Here is a 21,075-nt window from a genome sequence, read left to right as displayed (position 1 = left end):
TTTTTTCCATCTTGAGATCACAAAACAGAGCAAAGAAACTGCACTAGCTCTTAGCACAGTGACTCAACACACCTTCATCTGTTAAAGGCCTCAAAAAGAATTTCAACACCTAACAAACATTTCAAAATACAGTATATGAATAAGTTGACCCATTAGCACTGATAGCACTGAATATTGAACTATTGAGTGGAAAAGTTTTAATACAGGAGCAAGTCATCAATAGCTGAATGTAAACAGACTCAAAGCCCTTCAAGCGATCTTTTAAAAAAACAAAAATTGCTTTTAAAAGTGTTTATTTCACCAGAATATACAGCTACTTTTTAACTGCTTTCAATGGAGACCATTTGTGTATATAACATGTCATGTCATAATAATCTGAAGAAATACAATCATTACTTCTATGCATTACTGTGTATTGATTCTGAGAAAGATTACTTTGAGAGAGAAGTATTAAATATTAAAATAAGCTATTAATTTAACATTTAAGGCAAGACACCACAAGCAAAAGCGTTGTTTTTTTCATGCACAGGTCAATTTCGAGATCTGTTTGGGTTTTCATATCATGTTATTTCAGACTACATCCAAAAGATCCATTTTCGGATGAAAACATCCAAAGTATACATTTAAGTGTTTAATTATTACACTTTATCTATTTGTGTCTGTAGATTTCAAGTGCAATACACATCTTTGTTTATATATAAACACTGACATGTCAACAAAATGACAAGAATTTTGAACCTGGCTTTATTCCATGTGCAGATTTTTTTTGTTCTGCAAACTAGTTCATATTTAATTAGATGATACCTCATTTAAACAACATTTCAGAAAACTAATACAAAAAAAAAAAAAAAAAAATTGTAATTCCTATTGTAATCAATCAGCTAGGGAAGTATGGTGATATCTATTAGTTAAAGTTTTTAAATGATCATAACTTGTCAGATAAATTCCTCAAACATGAACTTATAAAGTTCAAAACGTAGTGGATTAGTTGAAGCACATCAGAACTGGACATTGCAGGGCCCAGTGCATTTGAATATGGACATATTATAGATGATATTGATATTTGACTATGGCAGTACAGTATTTTATGCAAACATTGAATGGATGGAAACAGGCGATCGCAGTCAGGAGGAAGTACATTTTTTTCTCAATTCAAAACAGCAGATTTGAATTTATTGGTTTATGGAAGAAGCATAAAGCAATGTCTGCGCTGCTCAGCTTCATAAAGTGTATACGTAAATGTGCACAGATGACGTCAAGCATTTATTTACACAAATCGTTACACTGACCACCAGAATAACCTTTACTTCTCAAAAGTATTTGTTCTAAGAATATAATATTCACAGACATGTGCAACCACACCATATTAGGACAATTAATACACACCACAAATGACTTTTTAAACCACCACTTCTGACCAATTTCATTTGAATTAGATCTTATGAACAATAATGCCATTTTATTGAATAAAAGACAATTTAGCTCAGTTTTGGTTAGGTTGTATTTTTACTGCAAAAAGCGCTCGACTTCATAAATATTAGTTTTATGAACTGGACAAAACTCCTAAGCTGAATAAACACCTAAATGAAGTTACTGATTAACTTACGAATCAATTTGCCTTTCAGCACCTGCCCTCTATAGAATTACAAATAAAAGTCTTCAGTTCCCTCCAGCACATTAACCTTCTCACCAGGTAAGAATCAAGTAACTTTGCTATCTCTGATCTAATGATCCACTTTTTACATATCTAGCTGTGAAAATCAGTGTGATAGTGTTTTGTGAACAGAATTTCATGATGCCTGTCTTTTGATGACATTCTGAACTACGATCATTATTATAATTTTAAAATTAAGATTTGAAGCTGTACTGTTTGAATATCTCATGTTAACAGTTTCAATACACCATGTATAGATCTATAACATTTGATACAAAATATAAAAATATGAAATATGCCAAATTTGAAAGGGATTCTTTAGTGGGACAGTTTGAGTTAACAGTAAATAAAGCTATTTTGTTTTGTTTTTGATTTATTACACACATTTTCGTCATGCATTTCATAAGAAGTGTCGTAGGTAAAATATTCCAGTATCAGTCAGTAGTATTTCTTTAGTGTAGCTAAGCTATTCTGCAATTTTATATTTAGTTTATATATCATACAGAACCTTAGCCCATATTAAATGCAAATACTTGTCAAATGTCGCATTCAATACAAAACTTTGACTTTTTAAATCATGTTGCAATTGGCATATTCACACATTCCCTCACCAGCTTTACAATAGTATTGATTACAGAACATCATGGTGTTCATTCTGCATTAATTGATAAAAGTGATAAAAATATAAACACACAAAGCAGTTAAAGACAACTTGAACCCCGGAGCATTGACAGACTAACCCAGCGGCCGCCCGGGAGCAGTTGGGGGTTCGAAAGGCAAGATACCTAAGAGGTATAGATATAAAAACTTCTCAATCTTTAGTGATGAAGAGTGGTCTAATGAAAGAATGATCACTTGATACAATTTATATCAAAGAGAAATGGATGACAGAAGTGAAATAATCTTTAGTGATGAAGAGTGGTCTACTGTATGGAAGTTTCAACAGAAATTGACTACTTCAATAAATTGGAAGAAATACTGCTGGAAAACCATTATTAGATATTTTATAACACCAATACAAACAGATAAATATAGTAATAACACTTTCAAAATGTTGGTGAAACTGTGGATTTAATGAAGCGAACCATTATCATATTTCTTGGGAATGTCAACATGTTCATGAATACAGGAAAGAAATACTAGAGGACCTTGAATATATTTTTAGTAAAGACATACCCCTCTCTCTCTCTCATTTACATTTAAAACATATGAATTGTTCTTGTCTTTATATTGTAAAGACTCTTTATGATTGCACTGAGCACTATACTGTGTGTAAATTGATTTTCATGCAGTGTATTTTATATAATGTGATTCTGTGATTAACGGCAGAGACGCACTGAGCATCACTATGACGTCGCTGCACGTGCTGCTCCTCCTCTGTGGTGAGTGTTTAACTTTGTCTGAACCATAGTTTGCTTGTTTGTATTCCTCATACTGTACAACACAAATGGATTTTGATTACTTAAAATCAAAATGGCACATATGTTTTCCAACATGTATTCCATTCGATGGTATGGTGCTAAAAACTGAATATTTCTCCTCAGCTTTTCCTCTTTCAAATGCTGAAGGCCGACTAAGAGAATTCAAACTAATAAATGGAGAATTCACCAGAGATCTTGCAGTGAATGAATGCAGAACAAGCTACACTGACCTCGCCACAGTTTATGACCAACAAGACAATATCAAATTAAGGACACTGCTCATTAATGTTAAAACTAACCCAATTGGATGGATCGGTGCAAAGACAGGAAGTTGCAGTAAGAAATGGTCAAATGGTGATGAGGTCACATATAAAAACGATTTTAATATGGAATGTGAGGAAACACTCTGTGCTGCTATGAAATCTGATGGAATTTGGGAATCTCTCAAGTGCACTGAGACAAGACACTTCATGTGTTATAAACAAGGTAATAAAATATAATATTATAACTATTTAATTTAACAATGAATTAAACCAAAACCATATCACTTTCTTACATTCATCCAGATGTTGGGCAAGCATCGTACGTGTTAATACCTGAAAACAAAACCTGGTTTGAGGCTCAGCTGTACTGCAGAGAGAATCACACTGATTTAGTCAGCATCAGTAATGAAGAGGAAAATCAACAGGTGCAGAATGAAGGAAAAGAGAGTATAACTCCTTTCTGGATCGGCCTGCTGCAGGACAGAGTGGAATGGTCTGATGGAGGACAATCTACTTACAGACACTACACAGAACGATTGGGCGAAGGAGATTATACGAGTATGCTTCAAGATGGGAGCTGGAAAAGAAGTAAAGACGACATTAATCTACAACGTATCTTATGCTACAGTAAGACAAGACTTGTATTGATATTGACATTTTTTTTGCAAAATAAATCCTGATTTAACACCACATGCAGTTTTAATTCAAGGTATTTCACTTGTTTTACATGTTTTTTTTACCATATATTTTTTTGTCAGAAAGCTTCATTCATGTGAGTCTGGGTAAAATGTCCTGGGAGGAAGCTCTGGATTACTGCAACAGAAACTTTTTTGGTCTACTGCGCATCGAGTCGGAGGATGATCAGATAGAAACGGAGCGAGAGCTAAAAAGACAGAATATTTTAGAGCCAGTGTGGGTGGGGCTTAGACAGAGCCGAACTTTCGGATCCTGGATTTGGTCCAATGGGCTCAGTGTGGGGAACTGGACCAACTGGATAGAAGGAAGTCCACCAGAACATCAAGTGTGCCGGCACTGCGGTGCCTTAGAGAAGGTGAAAGGTCAATATAAATGGTGTGATAAAGACTGCAGATCTGAATTTAGAGTTTTATGTGAGGTAAAGTAATATACCTCTCTTTTATGCTCTTTGGTTTATCACATGCACAGTTTTCAGCGCTCTGCTTCCCTAGAATGAGGAAAAGAGCTCATGCGTTCAATAGTAAATAGCGGCATCATTCAGCTCTTGTATAATAAAGCTCTTATAGTTAGCACTAGAAGCTAGTTGGTACAGTAATGCTGTACTTAGTGTTTCTGTTGCTTTTTCATGTTTATCTCATTGATTGATTCATTTTATTATTTTGTTGTAAACCTTTATGCCTCGTACCAAGAATTAACATTAAAAGTTGTTGATGAACATTACATTGAGTTCTTTTATTGTGAATATTGTGTTGATAGTATTTGCATTTGCCAAATTTGCAAGTAAACCGAGACATACAGCCAGTTTAACAGTATCATGAATGTGTTATCTGGGATCTGTGGGTCCGTTGCAAACATAAAACAGCAGACCTGTGCTAAGCTTCACATTTCTGAAAAAATAAATAATTAAATAAATAAATATACTACATTGACTATTTCATTTAATAACTGCTATAAAATGGTTGTTAATTGTTAGTCTTTCACAACTATCACATAAGTTACATTAAAATGATATCAGAGAATTCTTTAATAAAGAAAAATTGCAACAAAAAAGAAAAGAAGTAATCTAAAAATAATAAACCAATATTGGAGAATGTATTTTAGTATAGAAACAAAATGGCAATCAACTGATAGTAAAGAAAGTTAAAGAAAAGTCTAAAATTAAATAATTTTTCATAGTTAAATGAAATAAAAAATCCATAAAATCTGCAGGCTCTCTAATCATAAATTGTCTAAACAATATTATTGAATATCTTAATCCATTATTTATAAACATTTTGCCTTTTTTTGCGAACTATATGAACTCTTGTTGTGAGTACAATATTACAGAACTGTGTGTAATTAAACACATTGACTATTTATGACTCAGCACATCATAAAATGCATTGCTATCAGTTATATATATATTAGGGCTGTCAAACGATTAATCACGATTAATCACATCCAAAATAAAAGTTTTGTTTACATAATATATGTATGTGTACAGGGTATATTTATTATGTATATATAAATACACACACATAAATTATATATTTAGAAAATATTTACATGTATATACTTTATATATTTATATTCTTATATTTTATATTATATATATAAATATATTTAATATATAAACATAACATATTCTTCTTAAATATATACATGCATGTGTGTGTATTTATATATACATATAAATATACACAGTATATTTTATTTTGGATGTGATTAATCGTGATTAATCATTTGATAGCCCTAATATATATATATATATATATATATATATATATATATATATATATATATATATATATATATATATATATATATATATATATATATATATATATATATATATAGTATATAAATAATCAGAAACTTATTTGTAGATATAGGTTTGTGTATCTAAAGTGAGATTTAAAAATGATTTTTTTATGGATGAACATTGGATTATGTGACATATGTAACATATTGACAGCTTCTGAAACATAACATTTCTGTATGAACAGGTTTAGAGACTTACATGTTTATGAAACCTTGAAGTTCACTAAATACTGAAATATTGAAAGGGTTTGTCATTTTGATCGTATTTCTAACAAATGAGATTATTATGACCAGGTTAACAAAGTTTCATTTTGTACTGTGTGATTTTTAAACACTGCTCAGAATATTAAAGTTGATCATTTTTTCTTGTCATATCTTGAACTCTAATAATAAACTTTCCATTAAAAAGGTCTTTCTCAGATAAAGTTTCATTGAAATGCAGTATGTTGCATTACACTACACTACAGCACAAAAGGCTCATTTTACACCAGTGTCACACTTTCAGATGCTTTATGAAGTTAAAAACTCTTTTAAAGCAAAGCTAAGAGAACAGTGCAGTGCAGTCACTACACCATTCCCTATTCATGCTTCCTCCCCCCCCAACTAAACTTCTGCCCACCCCCACCAAAAAAAACTATTTGATTAATAAATTTTTGATCGCTTCAGTCCCCTTTAAAAAAACTAATTTGAAACGGCGGCAAGCTGCGTCAAGTTTCGGCTCCTCCCCTTATCTGAGTCTGCTTGGCTTTAGAGCATTTTTCAATCTGCAGGGGCACCGAGCAGAGCGAACATTAGAGAGCACAAGGTGTGTGTCGTGCATTTTATTGATAGATTGCTAATGCTATGATATTACATCTGCATCGGTGCAGTTCTTTGTCATAAATACATTGCAGTTTACATAATGTAATGTTACTGGAGCATTGGGAGCACACGGGACGGCTCGGTTTCTCATCCAATACCAATACGTTTCGCTGCGTTCACCTTCAGCCCTTGTGTGATAGTTGTTTTTATTCCTACAAAAAAATTAAGTGATTAACACCCATGAAAACATACTTTAGATTCAGAAAACGATCATGATTTATTTTGATTTACTTTTTACAATTACAGACATATTATAATGTATTTTGACACTACATTATGCAGCCATGCACAGAAATGACACACATCATTGTCTGAAAGCACTAGATGGCCCAGAGAGAGAATGAGGAGTTATTTTGTTTTGTAATAATGAATCAGGGGGAGTGTCATGATACATAAATTAGAGTAAGCGTAGAGTAAAGGGATTTTTGATTTTCTTGATTTATACTATTTATACTAGATTTGTACTTGATTTATAGAAGTGGCAAATTGATAATTCATGTTGTTATTTTTAATAAATAGAAATAAATATAGAACAGATTAATCATATTGCCAATAGACAATTACATTAATACATGGTTTGTCTATATTCTTAATGAATATTAGCTGGTTAGTTAAAATACTTAAAATGACATTAATTTTCATGGGGTGACTTTATGAATATCCAACCGTATTGTTGATTATAAAGGCTAAAAATCTAAAATAAAATAATTTATATTTCATTGTAGATGGATATACAACATTTTTTCTTGTCGTGCGGGAGTAGGTCTGCAAATGAGCAACAGTCAGGTGAGAATATAAACAACACATCACACAAAAAACAACAATACCACTGTGTTCCCAAGATTCATTTCAGTCATTGAACCCTGACATTGTTTTAATTGTCTGCCAATTTCCCTGTACATTTTATAAGAAAAAGCAGTGGTATCGTCAAAGGATAAACACAAATGTCCTGACTCCTGACATTATTGACACTCAACAAGAAATGATTAACTGTCTTTCAGTCAACTGAACTGAAATAATTTTTTTGGTTTCTCAGAAAAGTCAGTGCAAAAAGTGAATGAAGTGGAGGCAGAGAAGATTGATGAAGGCACATCAGAGAAAGGGCAAGATCATGATCGAGGTGAGAAAGTGAACAGTTGTTTTGGATAATTTGTCTGGTCAGTTAATAAATACAAATGAAGTTAAGATTTCTTTAGTTACCAAACTATATTTACGTGATTGTCACAGTACAGGGACAGAGAGAGCATGAAAGAAGAGGAAGACATGAGTCAGGAGAGAGAGGACAGACATACAGAGAAACAAATGTCAGATGAAGCACAGACAGCAGCTGCACCTTTAGATCAGTGTGACTTAGGTGAAAAGGACACAGGCCCAAAACAGGCAAAATTACACTATTATCCCCAGGAGAACTTTGGCTTACAAAAAAGATCATTCCAGCCAAGCTGGTTTCAAACTTTTGCTTGGCTTGAGTACTCACAGAAGACAGATTCTGCCTACTGCTTTGCTTGCCGTGTCTTTGGTAAAAACTTGAAGCATGATGTATTTGTGAGTAGTGGATACAATAGTAGTGTACAGTGAATGAATCAGGAGGTCTTCATTGTAAAAAAAAAAAAAAAAAAAAAAAAATCAACATTCTCTATTTTCTAGTGGTCACATCCAATAATTATTTTTTTATTACAGTGTTCTATATGGCTCAGTCAGTACTCCTACTTCCATATATGAAATACAGGGAATACAATGGAATAGTGGATTGCAGTAAGGTTAGTAGCATACCACCCTACCCTAATAGTCAAATAATATTTTTTTAATCATACCCTTATTGGGGGCTGAGCCCCCCTAAAATCAAAATCCTAGAATCGCCCCTGGGGCTGTGCATGTGTGAGCTCGTGTATTTTTACATTAAATGTGGTTCTACCACACGTACATTTACTTACGTTTTCATACACACAAAAACGTACAAGTTTGACGTATTTATAGCACTAAAACGTACAACTTTGACGTATTTATAGCACTAAAACGTACAAGTACTTACGTATTAGCAGCTAAAAACGTAAATCATCTAACGTAAAGTGTGAATGTATATGAATTCCCATGTATTAATATTAAAATCCTGGCTTGTATTCAATTGTCATATCAATACGTGTTTTTAGTTTCATTTATTGAAAGCAGTTTACTCATCTACTTAATAGGAAATAACATTTCTGTTCGTGCTGCAAACTCGTTTCGGGGGATTACACAATGTTAAACGAGACTACACTCTGAAACCTTAAAATGAATAAAATTTCTGTAATTGTTTAACCATTTTGTAATATTTTGCTGTGCGACTTTCTCCTATGCAGTGACCGACAATACAACCATAAGATACACCAAAGCACAACATAAAATTACAAATCACATCCATTTTATTTGTTTGCTGTACTCCATATCTTTAGAATCTATATGTTTGCAAGGAACAGATCCAAATTCAGCCCTTTATCAATCGATCTTCATTCTCAGCAACAGCGACCGATACAGTCAAAGCCCGCACTCGTTATGATTCGAATTTGAAAATAGCGCCAGTGAGCCATGGTTTACGGGACTGATATCGAACGCTCATTGGTTCTCACCTAATTCATCACAGATTGCGACAAATATTTTATCAATTAATTGACAACCAATGAGCGTACCACGCCTTCACAGAGAGAAGACAGATTCATAATTTCACGGATTAACGAATTAAATTCTGCTCTGTACCCTATAAAAACTATTACCGCCAGAGAGTACTGCGACTGGAACTCATCATCATTTGAACTACTTTTGGTACCACTTTTGACATTTTCGCAAACAATAAATGATTGTGATTAACGTTAGGCTTGTTTGTCTGTTATTCATTTATTTATAACAGTATGTAGTTTTAAGAAATGGTTATGGGTAGGTTTAGGGGTAACGTTAGGTGTAGGATTAGTGGCTCAAAATATCGCTTTAATGTTACATTTTTACTAAAATGGTAATTTTCCTACACATTTCTGTCTATTATGTTTTATTCTTTTAACATTCTGTATAAAATGGGTAGGTTTAGGTTCGGGGCGGGGTTTAGGGATCTTACATTTATCTAAAAAAAATGATAAAAAGGGAAAATATACATATATTTTTATGACATGAAAGATTCTTAAATATTTTACGTTTTATTCGCTGTAAAAATGTAAGTATTTTTACGTTTTGGTGCCATAATTACGTCAGTATTGTACGATTTAACACCTTTAGCATTAATAACTACGTATTAACAATGAGACCAGGCTGGTGATTCTGGTCTGTGCAACAGAGAGCCTAAATCACATACTGCAGACTCAGCTCTGCACTTATTGACAATCATATATAACGCTGAGGCTGTAGAAAAGATGTGCTTTGATCACTGTGATTAAATAACACAAGCAACACATTTTACAACCAGCCTAAGTCATGTAGAGAGCAAACTCGGCCAGCGTCTGTGATCCATCACAACTCTGAACCCTCGTCCAGACACCTTTCATGGGCTTTGCTTTTTTCCATCTTGAGATCACAAAACAGAGCAAAGAAACTGCACTAGCTCTTAGCACAGTGACTCAACACACCTTCATCTGTTAAAGGCCTCAAAAAGAATTTCAACACCTAACAAACACTTCAAAATACAGTATATGAATGAGTTGACATTCATATATATATATATATATATATATATATATATATATATATATATATATACAGCTACTTTTTTTACAACTGCTGTCAATGGAGACCATTTGTGTATATAATATGTCATGTCATAATAATCTGAAGAAATGCAATCATTACTTCTATGCATTACTGTGTATTGATTCTGAGAAAGATTACTTTGAGAGAGAAGTATTAAATATTAATTTAACATTTAAGGCAAGACACCACAAGCAAAAGTGTTGTTTTTTTCATGCACTGGTCAATTTTGAGATCTGTTTGGGTTTTCATATGTTATTTCAGACTACATCCAAAAGATCAATTTTTGGATGAAAACATCCAAAGTATACATTTAAATGTTTATTTTATTGCACTTTATCTATTTGTGTCTGTAGATTTCAATTGCAATACACATCTTGGTTTATATATAAACACTGACATGTCAACAAAATGACAAGAATTTTGAACCTGGCTTTATCCAATGTTCAGATTTTTTGTTGTTGTTCTGCAAACTAGTTCATATTTAATTAGATAATACCTCATTTAAACAACATTTCAGAAAACTAATACAAAAAAAAATGTTTGCAATTCCTATTGTAATCAATCAGCTAGGGAAGTATGGTGATATCTATTAGTTAAAGTTTTTAAATGATCATAACTTGTCAGATAAATTCCTCAAACATGAACTTATAAAGTTAAAAATGTAGTGCATTGAAGCTCATCAGAACTGGACATTGCAGGGCCCAGTGCATTTGAATATGGACATATTATAGATGATATTGATATTTGACTATGGCAGTACAGTATGTTTATGCAAACATTGAATGGATGGAAACAGGCGATCGCAGTCAGGAGGAAGTAAGTTTTTTTTCTCAATTCAAAACAGCAGATTTGAATTTATTGGTTTATGGAAGAAGCATAAAGCAATGTCTGCACTGCTCAGCTTCATAAAGTGTATATGTAAATGTGCACAGATGACGTCAAGCATTTATTTACACAAATCGTTACACTGACCACCAGTATAACCTTTACTTCTCAAAGTATTTGTTCTAAGAATATAATATTCACAGACATGTGCAACCACACCATATTAGGACAATTAATACACACCATAAATTACTTTTTTAACCACCACTTCTGATCAATTTCATTTTAATTGGATCTTATGAATAATATTGCCATTTTCATTGAATAAAAGACAAGTTAGCTCAGTTTTGGTTAGGTTGTATTTTTACTGCAAAAAGCACTCGACTTCATAAATATTACTGTTATGAACTGGATAAAACTCCTAAGCTGAATGAACACCTAAATGAAGTTACTGATTAACTCACGAATCAATTTGCCTTTCAGCACCTGCCCTCTATAGAATTACAAATAAAAGTCTTCAGTTCCCTCCAGCACATTAACCTTCTCACCAGGTAAGAATCAAGTAACTTTGCTATCTCTGATTTAATGATCCGCTTTTTTTTTCATATCTAGCTGTGAAAATCAGTGTGATAGTGTTTTGTGAACAGAATTTCATGATGCCTGTCTTTTGATGTCATTCTTAACTACAATCATTATTATAATTTTAAAATTAAGATTTGAAGCTGTACTGTTTGAACATCTCATGTTAACAGTTTCAAAACACCATGTATAGATCTATAACATTTTATATAAAATATAAAAATATGAAATATGCCAAATTTGAAAGGGATTCTTTAGTGGGAGAGTTTGAGTTAACAGTAAATAAAGCTGTTTTGTTTTGTTTTCAATTTATTACACATTTTCGTCATGCATTTCATAAGAAGTGTCGTAGGTAAAATATTACAGTATCAGTCAGTAGTATTTCTTTAGTGTAGCTAAGCTATTCTGCAATTTTATATTTAGTTTTTATATATCATACAGATCCTTAGCCTATATTAAATGCAAATACTTGTCTAAAACTGTCAAATGTTTGCTTTTTTAAATCATGTTGCAATTGGCATATTCACACATTCCCTCACCAGCTTTACAATAGTATTGATTACAGAACATCATGGTGTTCATTCTGCATTAATTTAGAACAATCACTTGATAAAAGTGATAAAAATATAAAAGGAAAACTCAAAGACAACTTGAACCCATTGACAGACTAACTCAAAAAGAGATACAAATTAGGTATAGATATAAAATTCTCAGATATACAAGAGTTTAATAAATATGAAAACACACTTTACAATTTATATCAAAGAGAAATGGATGACAGAAGTGAAATAATCTTTAGTGATGAAGAGTGGTCTACTGTATGGAAGTTTCAACAGAAATTGACTACTTCAATAAATTGGAAGAAATACTGCTGGAAAACCATTATTAGATGTTTTATAATACCAATACAAACAGATAAATATAGTAATAACACTTTCAAAATGTTGGTGAAACTGTGGATGTAATGAAGCGAACCATTATCATATTTCTTGGGAATGTCTACATGTTCATGAATACTGGAAAGAAATACTAGAGGCCCTTGAATATATTTTTAGTAAAGACATACCCCTCTCTCTCTCTAATTTACATTTAAAACATATGAATTGTTCTTGTCTTTATATTGTAAAGACTCTTTATGATTGCATTGAGCACTATACTGTATGTAAATTGATTTCCATGCAGTGTATTTTATATTATGTGATTCTGTGATTAACGGCAGAGACGCACTGAGCATCACTATGACGTCGCTGCACGTGCTGCTCCTCCTCTGTGGTGAGTGTTTAACTTTGTCTGAACCATAGTTTGCTTGTTTGTATTCCTCATACTGTACAAATGGATTTTGATTACTTAAAATCAAAATGGCATGTATGTTTTCCAACATGTATTCCATTCGATGGTATGGTGCTAAAAACTGAATATTTCTCCTCAGCTTTTCCTCTTTCAAATGCTGACGGCCGACTAAGAGAATTCAAACTAATAAATGGAGAATTCAGCATAACTCGTGCAGTGAATGAATGCAGAACAAACTACACTGAACTCGCCACAGTTTATGACCAACAAGACAATATCAAAATAAGGACACTGCTCAATGTTACTGGTTTCCCTAGTGGATGGATCGGTGCACAGACAGGAAGTTGCAGTAAGAAATGGTCAAATGGTGATGAGGTCACATATAAAAAGGATTTTATAACGGGTTGTGAGGAAACACGCTGTGCTGCTATGAAATCTGATGCAGGTTGGGAATCTCTCAAGTGCACTGAAACAAAACACTTCATGTGTTATAAACAAGGTAATAAAGTATAATATTATAACTATTTAATTTAACAATGAATTAAACCAAAACCATATCACTTTCTTACATTCATACAGATATTGGGCGAGCATCGTACATGTTAAAACCTGAACAGAAAACCTGGTTTGAGGCTCAGCTGTACTGCAGAGAGAAACACACTGATTTAGTCAGCATCAGTAATGAAGAGGAAAATCAACAGGTGTGGAATGAAGGAAAAAAGAGTAGCAATCCTTTCTGGATCGGCCTGCTGCAGGACAAAGTGGAATGGTCTGATGGAGGACAATCTGCTTACAGAAACTACACAGAACGATCGGGCGAAGGAGATTATACGATTATGCTTCAAGATGGGAGCTGGAAAAGAAGTAAAGACGACAATAATCAACGTATCTTATGCTACAGTAAGAGAAGACTTGTATTGATATTGACATTTTTTTGCAAAGTAAATCCTGATTTAACACGACATGCTGTTTTAGTTCAAGGTATTTCACTAGTTTTAAATGTATTTTTTGTTTACCCTATATTTTTTTGTCAGAAAGCTTCATTCATGTGAGTCCGGGTAAAATGTCCTGGGAGAAAGCTCTGGATTACTGCAACAGAAACTTTTCTGGTCTACTGTGCATCGAGTCGGAGGATGATCAGATAGAAACGGAGCGAGAGCTAAAAAGTCAGAATATTTTAGAGCCAGTGTGGGTGGGGCTTAGACAGAGCCGACTTTTCGGATTCTGGATTTGGTCCAATGGGCTCAGTGTGGGGAACTGGACCAACTGGAAAGAAGGAAGTCCACCAGAACATCAAGTGTCCCAGCACTGCGGCGCCTTAGAGAAGGTGAAAGGTCAATATAAATGGTGTGATAAAGACTGCAGATCTAAATTTAGAGTTTTATGTGAGGGGAAATAATATATTGTATAACTACATTATACAAGCCATCTTACTTTGCTAGGTGCTTTAGTTTATGCTCTACTCTCTTTTGCAGTTACTGGCTGTCATTTCTATTAAAAAAACAAAACAATGTCATGACATAAAATTAATGTAATGTAATATTAAGCACTTAATCATTTTAACAGGTTGTGAGTTATTTTTTGGTGAATGATTTCATTAAATTGTGATATAAATTCAAACATCAATGTTGTTTAAAAAAATTCAATAAACACTGTTTTTCAATCAATTTACTGTACTGTCTTATGTCCTTAATGCAGGAACACTGCATTATATGACAGAAACACAAATACAAAAAGATACACAAAAAAAAATGTGAAATCAAGGACAGAATGGTGCAGTAAACTGGCATAAAACTCAGAGGAAACATTTTTATGCACTTGATAAGATATTACTCCTTTTGAAAAGCAACAAGTAGAGATTATATGATAGATAGAAAAAAATCAGAATCTACTGCTCTGCTTGTGAAAGTCTAGAAACAGAACGCAGAAAGAAAATCATTTACTTACATATTTTTCCATTCAAAAGTAATAAATACAGACAATTTAACAGATATAAACAAGGCTAAATAGTCATTTATGCTTGTGGAATTCTAAATGTTTTTCACATTAGGAAGTCAGCTCTTTAGTAAATAATGCACATATATAATAATAAATGTGATTTGCAATAACTTAATTTGAATACAAATGCTACTATTGCAGCGCAAGGACCAGCTAGTTAAGCTGGACTGGGTTTGTTAGTGAATAAGCAGTTTTTTGCTCTGAAATAGTCTCACTAAGGGTTTTATTTTGAAATCACTGACGTCATTTAAAATCATGACACACCATTTTCTTGCAAAACAACAAGAGAAAGGTTCTCATCATGTTTCGAATAAGTGCCATTCCAGCCCACAATGATACTTTTTCTTCGACATAATTGCTAATTTCAGAGCATCTGCATGAGTAATGACATTTCAGACAAGTTACGGGGAAAAAGGAGGGAAGTAGATTGTAAGTGTTCCGGGTCGCAGTTGGAGCTGACATTCCTCAGGGTCCTTGTCCACACTCAGTAGGTGACCTTTCTGACCCACGGGCAGCATTGAATATGAGCCACAGAGGTCAGCAGAACTAGTGGACACTTCATTATCAGCCTGTTAGGAGATCTGTTACCATGCCAACCCCCGGAGTGACCGTCACCAGCGCGGACCCTTGTTGAACTTACTCAGTGTGTGGCATTAATTAGAGACATTGTGCATAAATGCAGTTCTGTCGACATTAATGCATTTGCCACATGCTTCAGGAGAGGGAGTGTACTGCATTACGCCATTTTTCAAACTGCTACATTTCCCTGAATTTCTCAGACATGGAGGAGGTCACATGGTTGCATTTTAGTAGTCGAGGAGACTTTGTGCATTTTATTTACAATGATCAGAAATTGTAAAACAGCTTTACAGCTTCCCTGTTAGCCGTGAGTGTCTTATGGAAACTAAAAACTCTCTTTTGCTCACCAGGGCTGCATTTAGTTAATCAAAAATATTAAATAAATGTAGTAATATTGTGAAATACTGTACAATTGTTCAATATTATATCTATTTAAAATAACCGTTTTCTATTTGAATATAGTATCTTTATATGACAATTATGTCGACATGAATTTCTTACTTCTGTGGAAAAACAAAAGTAAAAAAAAAATAAAAAAATAAAAGAAGAATGTATGCTGCTCTTTTCCATACAATATATAGAGGATATAACAGCATAGTTACACACACAGACAAAAACTACTATAAAAAAGTACTATAAAAGTGGTCACTTATGGGATACACATCTACAAGCATCTAATTGTAGTAGACAAAAATACCTGTTTGAATACCAATATTCAATATAACGATTACATTATTTTTAAGATGTTACTCCTTCAAAGACATTGCTTATGAACTGTTCATTTATTATTTTAGCTAACTGCCAAGGCAACATTTCAAATTCAGTTAACCGGATGTAAAATGACAAAAACTAACTAAATTGGTAAAATAACTAAAACTATATACTAATGTACTAAAATAACTAAAAATATAACTGAAACAAAATGAATCAAACCTAAAAAAAAAAAAAAAGAATTAAAAACCTTAATAAAAAGTGACAAAACGCAACAAAATTGCAATTGCATTCTGCATTCTTTTTAGATGTTTCTCCCTTAAAAACAATATTTTTGCATTGTTAATTTGGTGTTATATTCTTTGCATAATATTTTCATCAACAGCCCCCAACAGACCAAAACTACTTTCATCACTGATTTTCTTTGCTCCAACATACAGAGGCAAAATATGTACTGTATATATTTCTAGTCATACTGGTGATATTTAGTGTAAACTGCCATTTTTTAATGCTAAAATGTCTTGCCTGTAATTGCACTTACTGAAAATCATAAGTGGTTTGTAGCAACAGTTTCAGAGTAGGTTCTGCAGTGCTGCTAAAACTGAAATCCATTTGACAGAAGCTGACAGGACGCACACACTTTAAAATGAGTCGTACATCAGCGACATGTTTCCCCCTTCACGGCTGGTTATAGTACTGTACATTTAGTTCCTCTCCCAGACTTATGCTTTATGAATGTGCTGTGAACATCTACCCACTCGCCCCTGACGGCTCCGACCAGATCTGCCCTTGTTACAGAGCAATGTCCTCCACATCTCGTTTTTCAATCATCCCCACCTTTCTCTATCTCTCAACACCGAGATGAATGAAATATCGCACAATGGAACACGGTGAAACGGGTCGAACCGTTCGGCTCAAAGATACCCATTTGGCAGGATCATCAATACACAGTCCAGGAACACGGTCTCTAACAGCCCTGTGGACTCAGAGACCAAAAGCGGCACCTTCATTAAAACTTCACCAAAGTGCGTGACTGACGACATGCCCTCCGTGTTCAAAACGCTCAGCCCATGAGTCAGGACTCGCAGTGAAAAGGCTCTCAGCGCTTTGCAAATGGAGCCGAACCGCATTGCTGTCCCTCACGTCTGCCATTAGAGGAGAAATCCCGTTAGGCCTGAAAAGTTTTATGTGTGGAAAATTGCCGTGGGTACTTTGAGGATCACATTTGACCAGGTCTGGAGTCATTGCGATAACAGGCCACTGCTTTTAAAGCAAAACTACAGTAGCTTTTAAAAAGATGAAAGTAGCTGCACTCAAACCTTCATAGCAGTATTTTTAAATCAGTTATTTAAATATCATTGAAATATAATGAGAGTTTTTATTATTATTATGGATTCTTTTCATTTTTATAATTTCCAGTTACATTTAAATTTTAGTTAAACCTTTAGAAATTTCGACTTTTTTAGTTTTTTATTACATTTCAATTTTAATAAATTTGTTTTTATTTTTTAAATAATTAAATTTTAGTTTTACTTAATACATTAGTATAGTTTATGAGTTTTTTATTAATTTTATTTCAGTTTTAAGGTTAAGTTACTTTAGTACATAAGTACAGTTTTAGATATTTTAGTAATTTTGTTGTTTTGTCATTTGTATTATTTTTTATTTATTTTGTTTTTATCAATTTTTATTACAGTTTTAGTTATTTTAGTGCATTAATACATATTTGTATTTATTTTAATAATTTTTTTTGTGTATTTTGGCCATTTTTACTGTGTTTTTTATATTTAGTTTTTGTTTGTTTGTTTTTTATTGATTTTATTTTAGCTTATTTTAGTACATCAAGTTAAACTAATTTTGTTGTTTGTTTGTGTAATTTTAAATTGTTTTTATAATTATTACTATTTTAGTTTTTATTCATTTTATTTTAGGAACATTTAACTAAATGAAAATGAGAATTGTTGCCTAAGTGTCTTTTAGGAATTTAATTTACTATAATAACCCTGGTGCACAGATGCAAATACACACAGATGCTTGTATTTTACATGCCAAAATGAATATTCTCCAATCACAAAATAAGGTTTTATTAACAAGGTTCGGGAGGAGCACGATCAGATAATCAACCAATTGGGCACAGGTGCAACTCGTTTAGCTAACCATCTTAACTAGCACAATACGTGTATATAAATGCAGCCTACTTACCTCTGTCCTGCGACAGTTTTCCGGCATCCCTCCTCCACCCCAACTCCTCACTCCTAATCTGTTTTTATCCCACATTAGGGACAGGGAGAGTTCTTTGTGTTCGGGCTATATTCCGGGCCCGGAGCCCTCCCCCAGGACAGCACACCAAAATATGCTTACTATTTGTTAACAGATTAGATGTAAGGGTGAACTCGTGAATTGACATTAATAAAGCACATTGCTTGGTAAAGAACTGCAGAGCCTTGTGCTGCAAAGCAAGGATTTTTGTGCATTTTCTGGGAAGTATGTTGATGTCCACTTTTCTAATCGATCAGCAGGGAACTCAAAGGAAGGCCCTGACTTTCTGCTGAGATGCTTCTGCATACTTTGGTCTGCAGCTTGAAAGTGTCACAGTCAAAAGCACTGGACTTAAATCAATAATTCTGAATATCGCCCGAAGGTCAGAAAATATGGAGGGGAGCAGAATTAATCAAGCAACCCAAGATGAAACCAAAGGGATTTTCATAAATTTTGCACATTTTATGGTAAAAGGTCAATGACTCCTCAAGAACAAAAGGTGGTTTGTCTTTATAATTGACTTCCTCCTCAAGGGCCTTAAGTCAGAATCTTAGTTCTTGAACACCCACGCTGAATCCATACAAACAAAGGCCATAAACTATTTTCAGAACATTAAGCAAACAGTTCACCCAAAAAATTTAAATTTCCTGAACATTTACTTACCTCCAGGCCATCCAAGATGTAGATGAGTTTATTTCTTCATCCGAACAGATTTGGAGAAATTTAGCATTATATAATTTGCTCACCAGTGGATGCTCTGCAGTGAATGGGTGCCTTCAGAATGAGAGTCCAAACAGCTGATAAAAACATCACAATAATCCACAAGTAATCCACACCACTACAGTCCATCAGTAAATGTTTTGTGAAGCCGAAAGCTACGTGTTTGTAAGAAACAAGAAAAAAACTCATCTACATCTTGGATGGCCTGAAGGTGAACTATTCCTTTTAGACATTACTCTCAGTTCTCATAACTGTAATGCAAATTTATGTAAAAAAAAAAAAAAAAAGTATTAAATTAAGTATTAAATATTAAAATGTAAATTATTTATCAGTTATTTAAAAGGTATTTGTTGTACTGTCCTTAAATGTAATGTTTTATATTTTTTATAATTTTTTATTAACTAAAATGTTGATTTACAGATTTAACGCACATTTTTGCATAAAAGAAATAACATAAGTGGTTTAACAAAAATAGCAATTTTTTAAATAATAATTTAAATACAAATAAATTCATCAGAATTTCTGCATAGGCTCAGATGGTGACCTCATAAGAAACGTTTCAATATCTCCTTGATATTTCTAAGCTCATAAATCAGAGGCTCTCTATGAAAATGTTCCCACATTTGCAGAAAAAATAAAAAAATAAAAATAAACACTCAACCATAACCCTGCACATTCTTCACAGTTTCGCTTGCATGGAGGGAACACGACCGCATCTGAGCATGACAAACAAGAGCTTCACAAGCGCAGCTCACTGCCAGCTTTGGGATTTTTGTAGCGTGCGGCCATTTCTCACTGATGCTGTCAAGATGATAAAGATTCTGTGAGCTGCTCCAGCGCCTGCAAGCCCACATACAGCGTGCCTGTGGCTGCCGTGTTGTACTGCTACAAGGACAGATTGAGAAGACATGACGAGGGGGTTTATGCTGATGTTTTAAGAGCATGATTGACAAATTTGTTGTGTAAAATTTCATGTAAAAGACTATGCAACTTATAATCAAATTTACCTTGATATTTTGGGATCAAAGAGATAAATGCACTATGGAACTGGATTGTCCACAGCACAAAAAGACCATCTACTGAAAAAAAATAAGACTTATTGTAAACAGTGCTTGATCTGCACACATTTCTCTCCTGATTCAGACAAGACAACATTTTCACTGGAGAAAGCAATATTATGGATTTTAGACCCATATTTTAGCAGGAAGCAACGGTTTGAAATTAAAACCACTTTAATGATGGATTTGTTTCTTACTAACACCTAACTTTTCACTTCACAAGACATTAACTGATGGACTGGAGTGGTGTGGATTACTTGAGGATTATTGTGATGTTTTTATCAGCTTTTTGGACTCTCATTCTGACGGCACCCATTGACTACAGAGCAGCAAGTGATGTAATGCTAAAATTCTTCAGTGGAAAAATTTGAATGAAACTTTTTGGGATAAAATGGTGAAATGTACTATGAAAATATACTGTAAACCTCATCCACAGCGCAAAAAGATCATCTATTGAAAGTAGCAAAACTAATGACTTATTCTCAAAACATTAACACATTTGTTTTTTTTTTTTTTTTTTTTTGGAAACATGAGGTAAGGAGAAAGGATAGATACTGTGAAGAACTAGCCATAAGAGTAAAAATGTTAGCCAAACCTTATGCTGCTCTCAGTAGTGTGGCACCTACATCTCTGCAGATCCTTATATATTC

General features: G+C 33.4%; 2 protein-coding genes across 3 annotated transcripts; both read left to right on the top strand.

Annotated features, from left to right (window-relative positions):
• The first annotated feature begins 875 nt into the window (after positions 1–875).
• LOC122139639 (lymphocyte antigen 75-like) lies at positions 876–4,754 on the top strand. Its single transcript, XM_042738402.1, has 5 exons — positions 876–1,693; positions 2,984–3,036; positions 3,199–3,561; positions 3,642–3,965; positions 4,097–4,754. Exons 2-5 carry the CDS (start codon positions 3,003–3,005, stop codon positions 4,459–4,461), a joined length of 1,086 nt encoding a protein of 361 aa, XP_042594336.1. The 5' UTR covers positions 876–1,693; positions 2,984–3,002; the 3' UTR covers positions 4,462–4,754.
• Positions 4,755–7,446: 2,692 nt separating this feature from the next.
• Positions 7,447–14,714, top strand: LOC122139638 (macrophage mannose receptor 1-like). Of its 2 annotated transcripts, XM_042738392.1 has the most exons (7): positions 7,447–7,481; positions 7,732–7,815; positions 11,715–11,782; positions 13,030–13,082; positions 13,240–13,599; positions 13,680–14,000; positions 14,135–14,714. In XM_042738392.1, the coding sequence occupies exons 2-7, from the start codon at positions 7,753–7,755 to the stop codon at positions 14,497–14,499; spliced, it is 1,230 nt and encodes a 409-aa protein (XP_042594326.1). In that variant the 5' UTR covers positions 7,447–7,481; positions 7,732–7,752; the 3' UTR covers positions 14,500–14,714. The 2 variants fall into 2 exon arrangements, with proteins under 2 accessions (XP_042594326.1, XP_042594317.1); XM_042738383.1 differs by lacking the exon at positions 7,447–7,481 and having other exon boundaries at positions 7,570–7,815.
• The last annotated feature ends 6,361 nt before the right edge of the window (positions 14,715–21,075 follow it).

Source organism: Cyprinus carpio, chromosome A4, assembly GCF_018340385.1.
Source record: "Cyprinus carpio isolate SPL01 chromosome A4, ASM1834038v1, whole genome shotgun sequence".
NCBI lineage: Eukaryota > Metazoa > Chordata > Actinopteri > Cypriniformes > Cyprinidae > Cyprinus > Cyprinus carpio.
This window is presented reverse-complemented; position numbering and strand designations above follow the sequence as displayed.

Bases quoted from the DNA above. Each gene is read 5' to 3' on its own strand.
- LOC122139638 (XM_042738392.1), top strand. From the start codon at position 7,753: ATGAAGTGGAGGCAGAGAAGATTGATGAAGGCACATCAGAGAAAGGGC. The intron at 7,816-11,714 runs GTGAGAAAGTGA...TTTGCCTTTCAG, and splicing joins AGGGCAAGATCATGATCGAG to CACCTGCCCTCTATAGAATT. The intron at 11,783-13,029 runs GTAAGAATCAAG...GATTAACGGCAG, and splicing joins CACATTAACCTTCTCACCAG to AGACGCACTGAGCATCACTA.
- LOC122139639 (XM_042738402.1), top strand. From the start codon at position 3,003: ATGACGTCGCTGCACGTGCTGCTCCTCCTCTGTG. The intron at 3,037-3,198 runs GTGAGTGTTTAA...ATTTCTCCTCAG, and splicing joins CGTGCTGCTCCTCCTCTGTG to CTTTTCCTCTTTCAAATGCT. The intron at 3,562-3,641 runs GTAATAAAATAT...ACATTCATCCAG, and splicing joins CTTCATGTGTTATAAACAAG to ATGTTGGGCAAGCATCGTAC.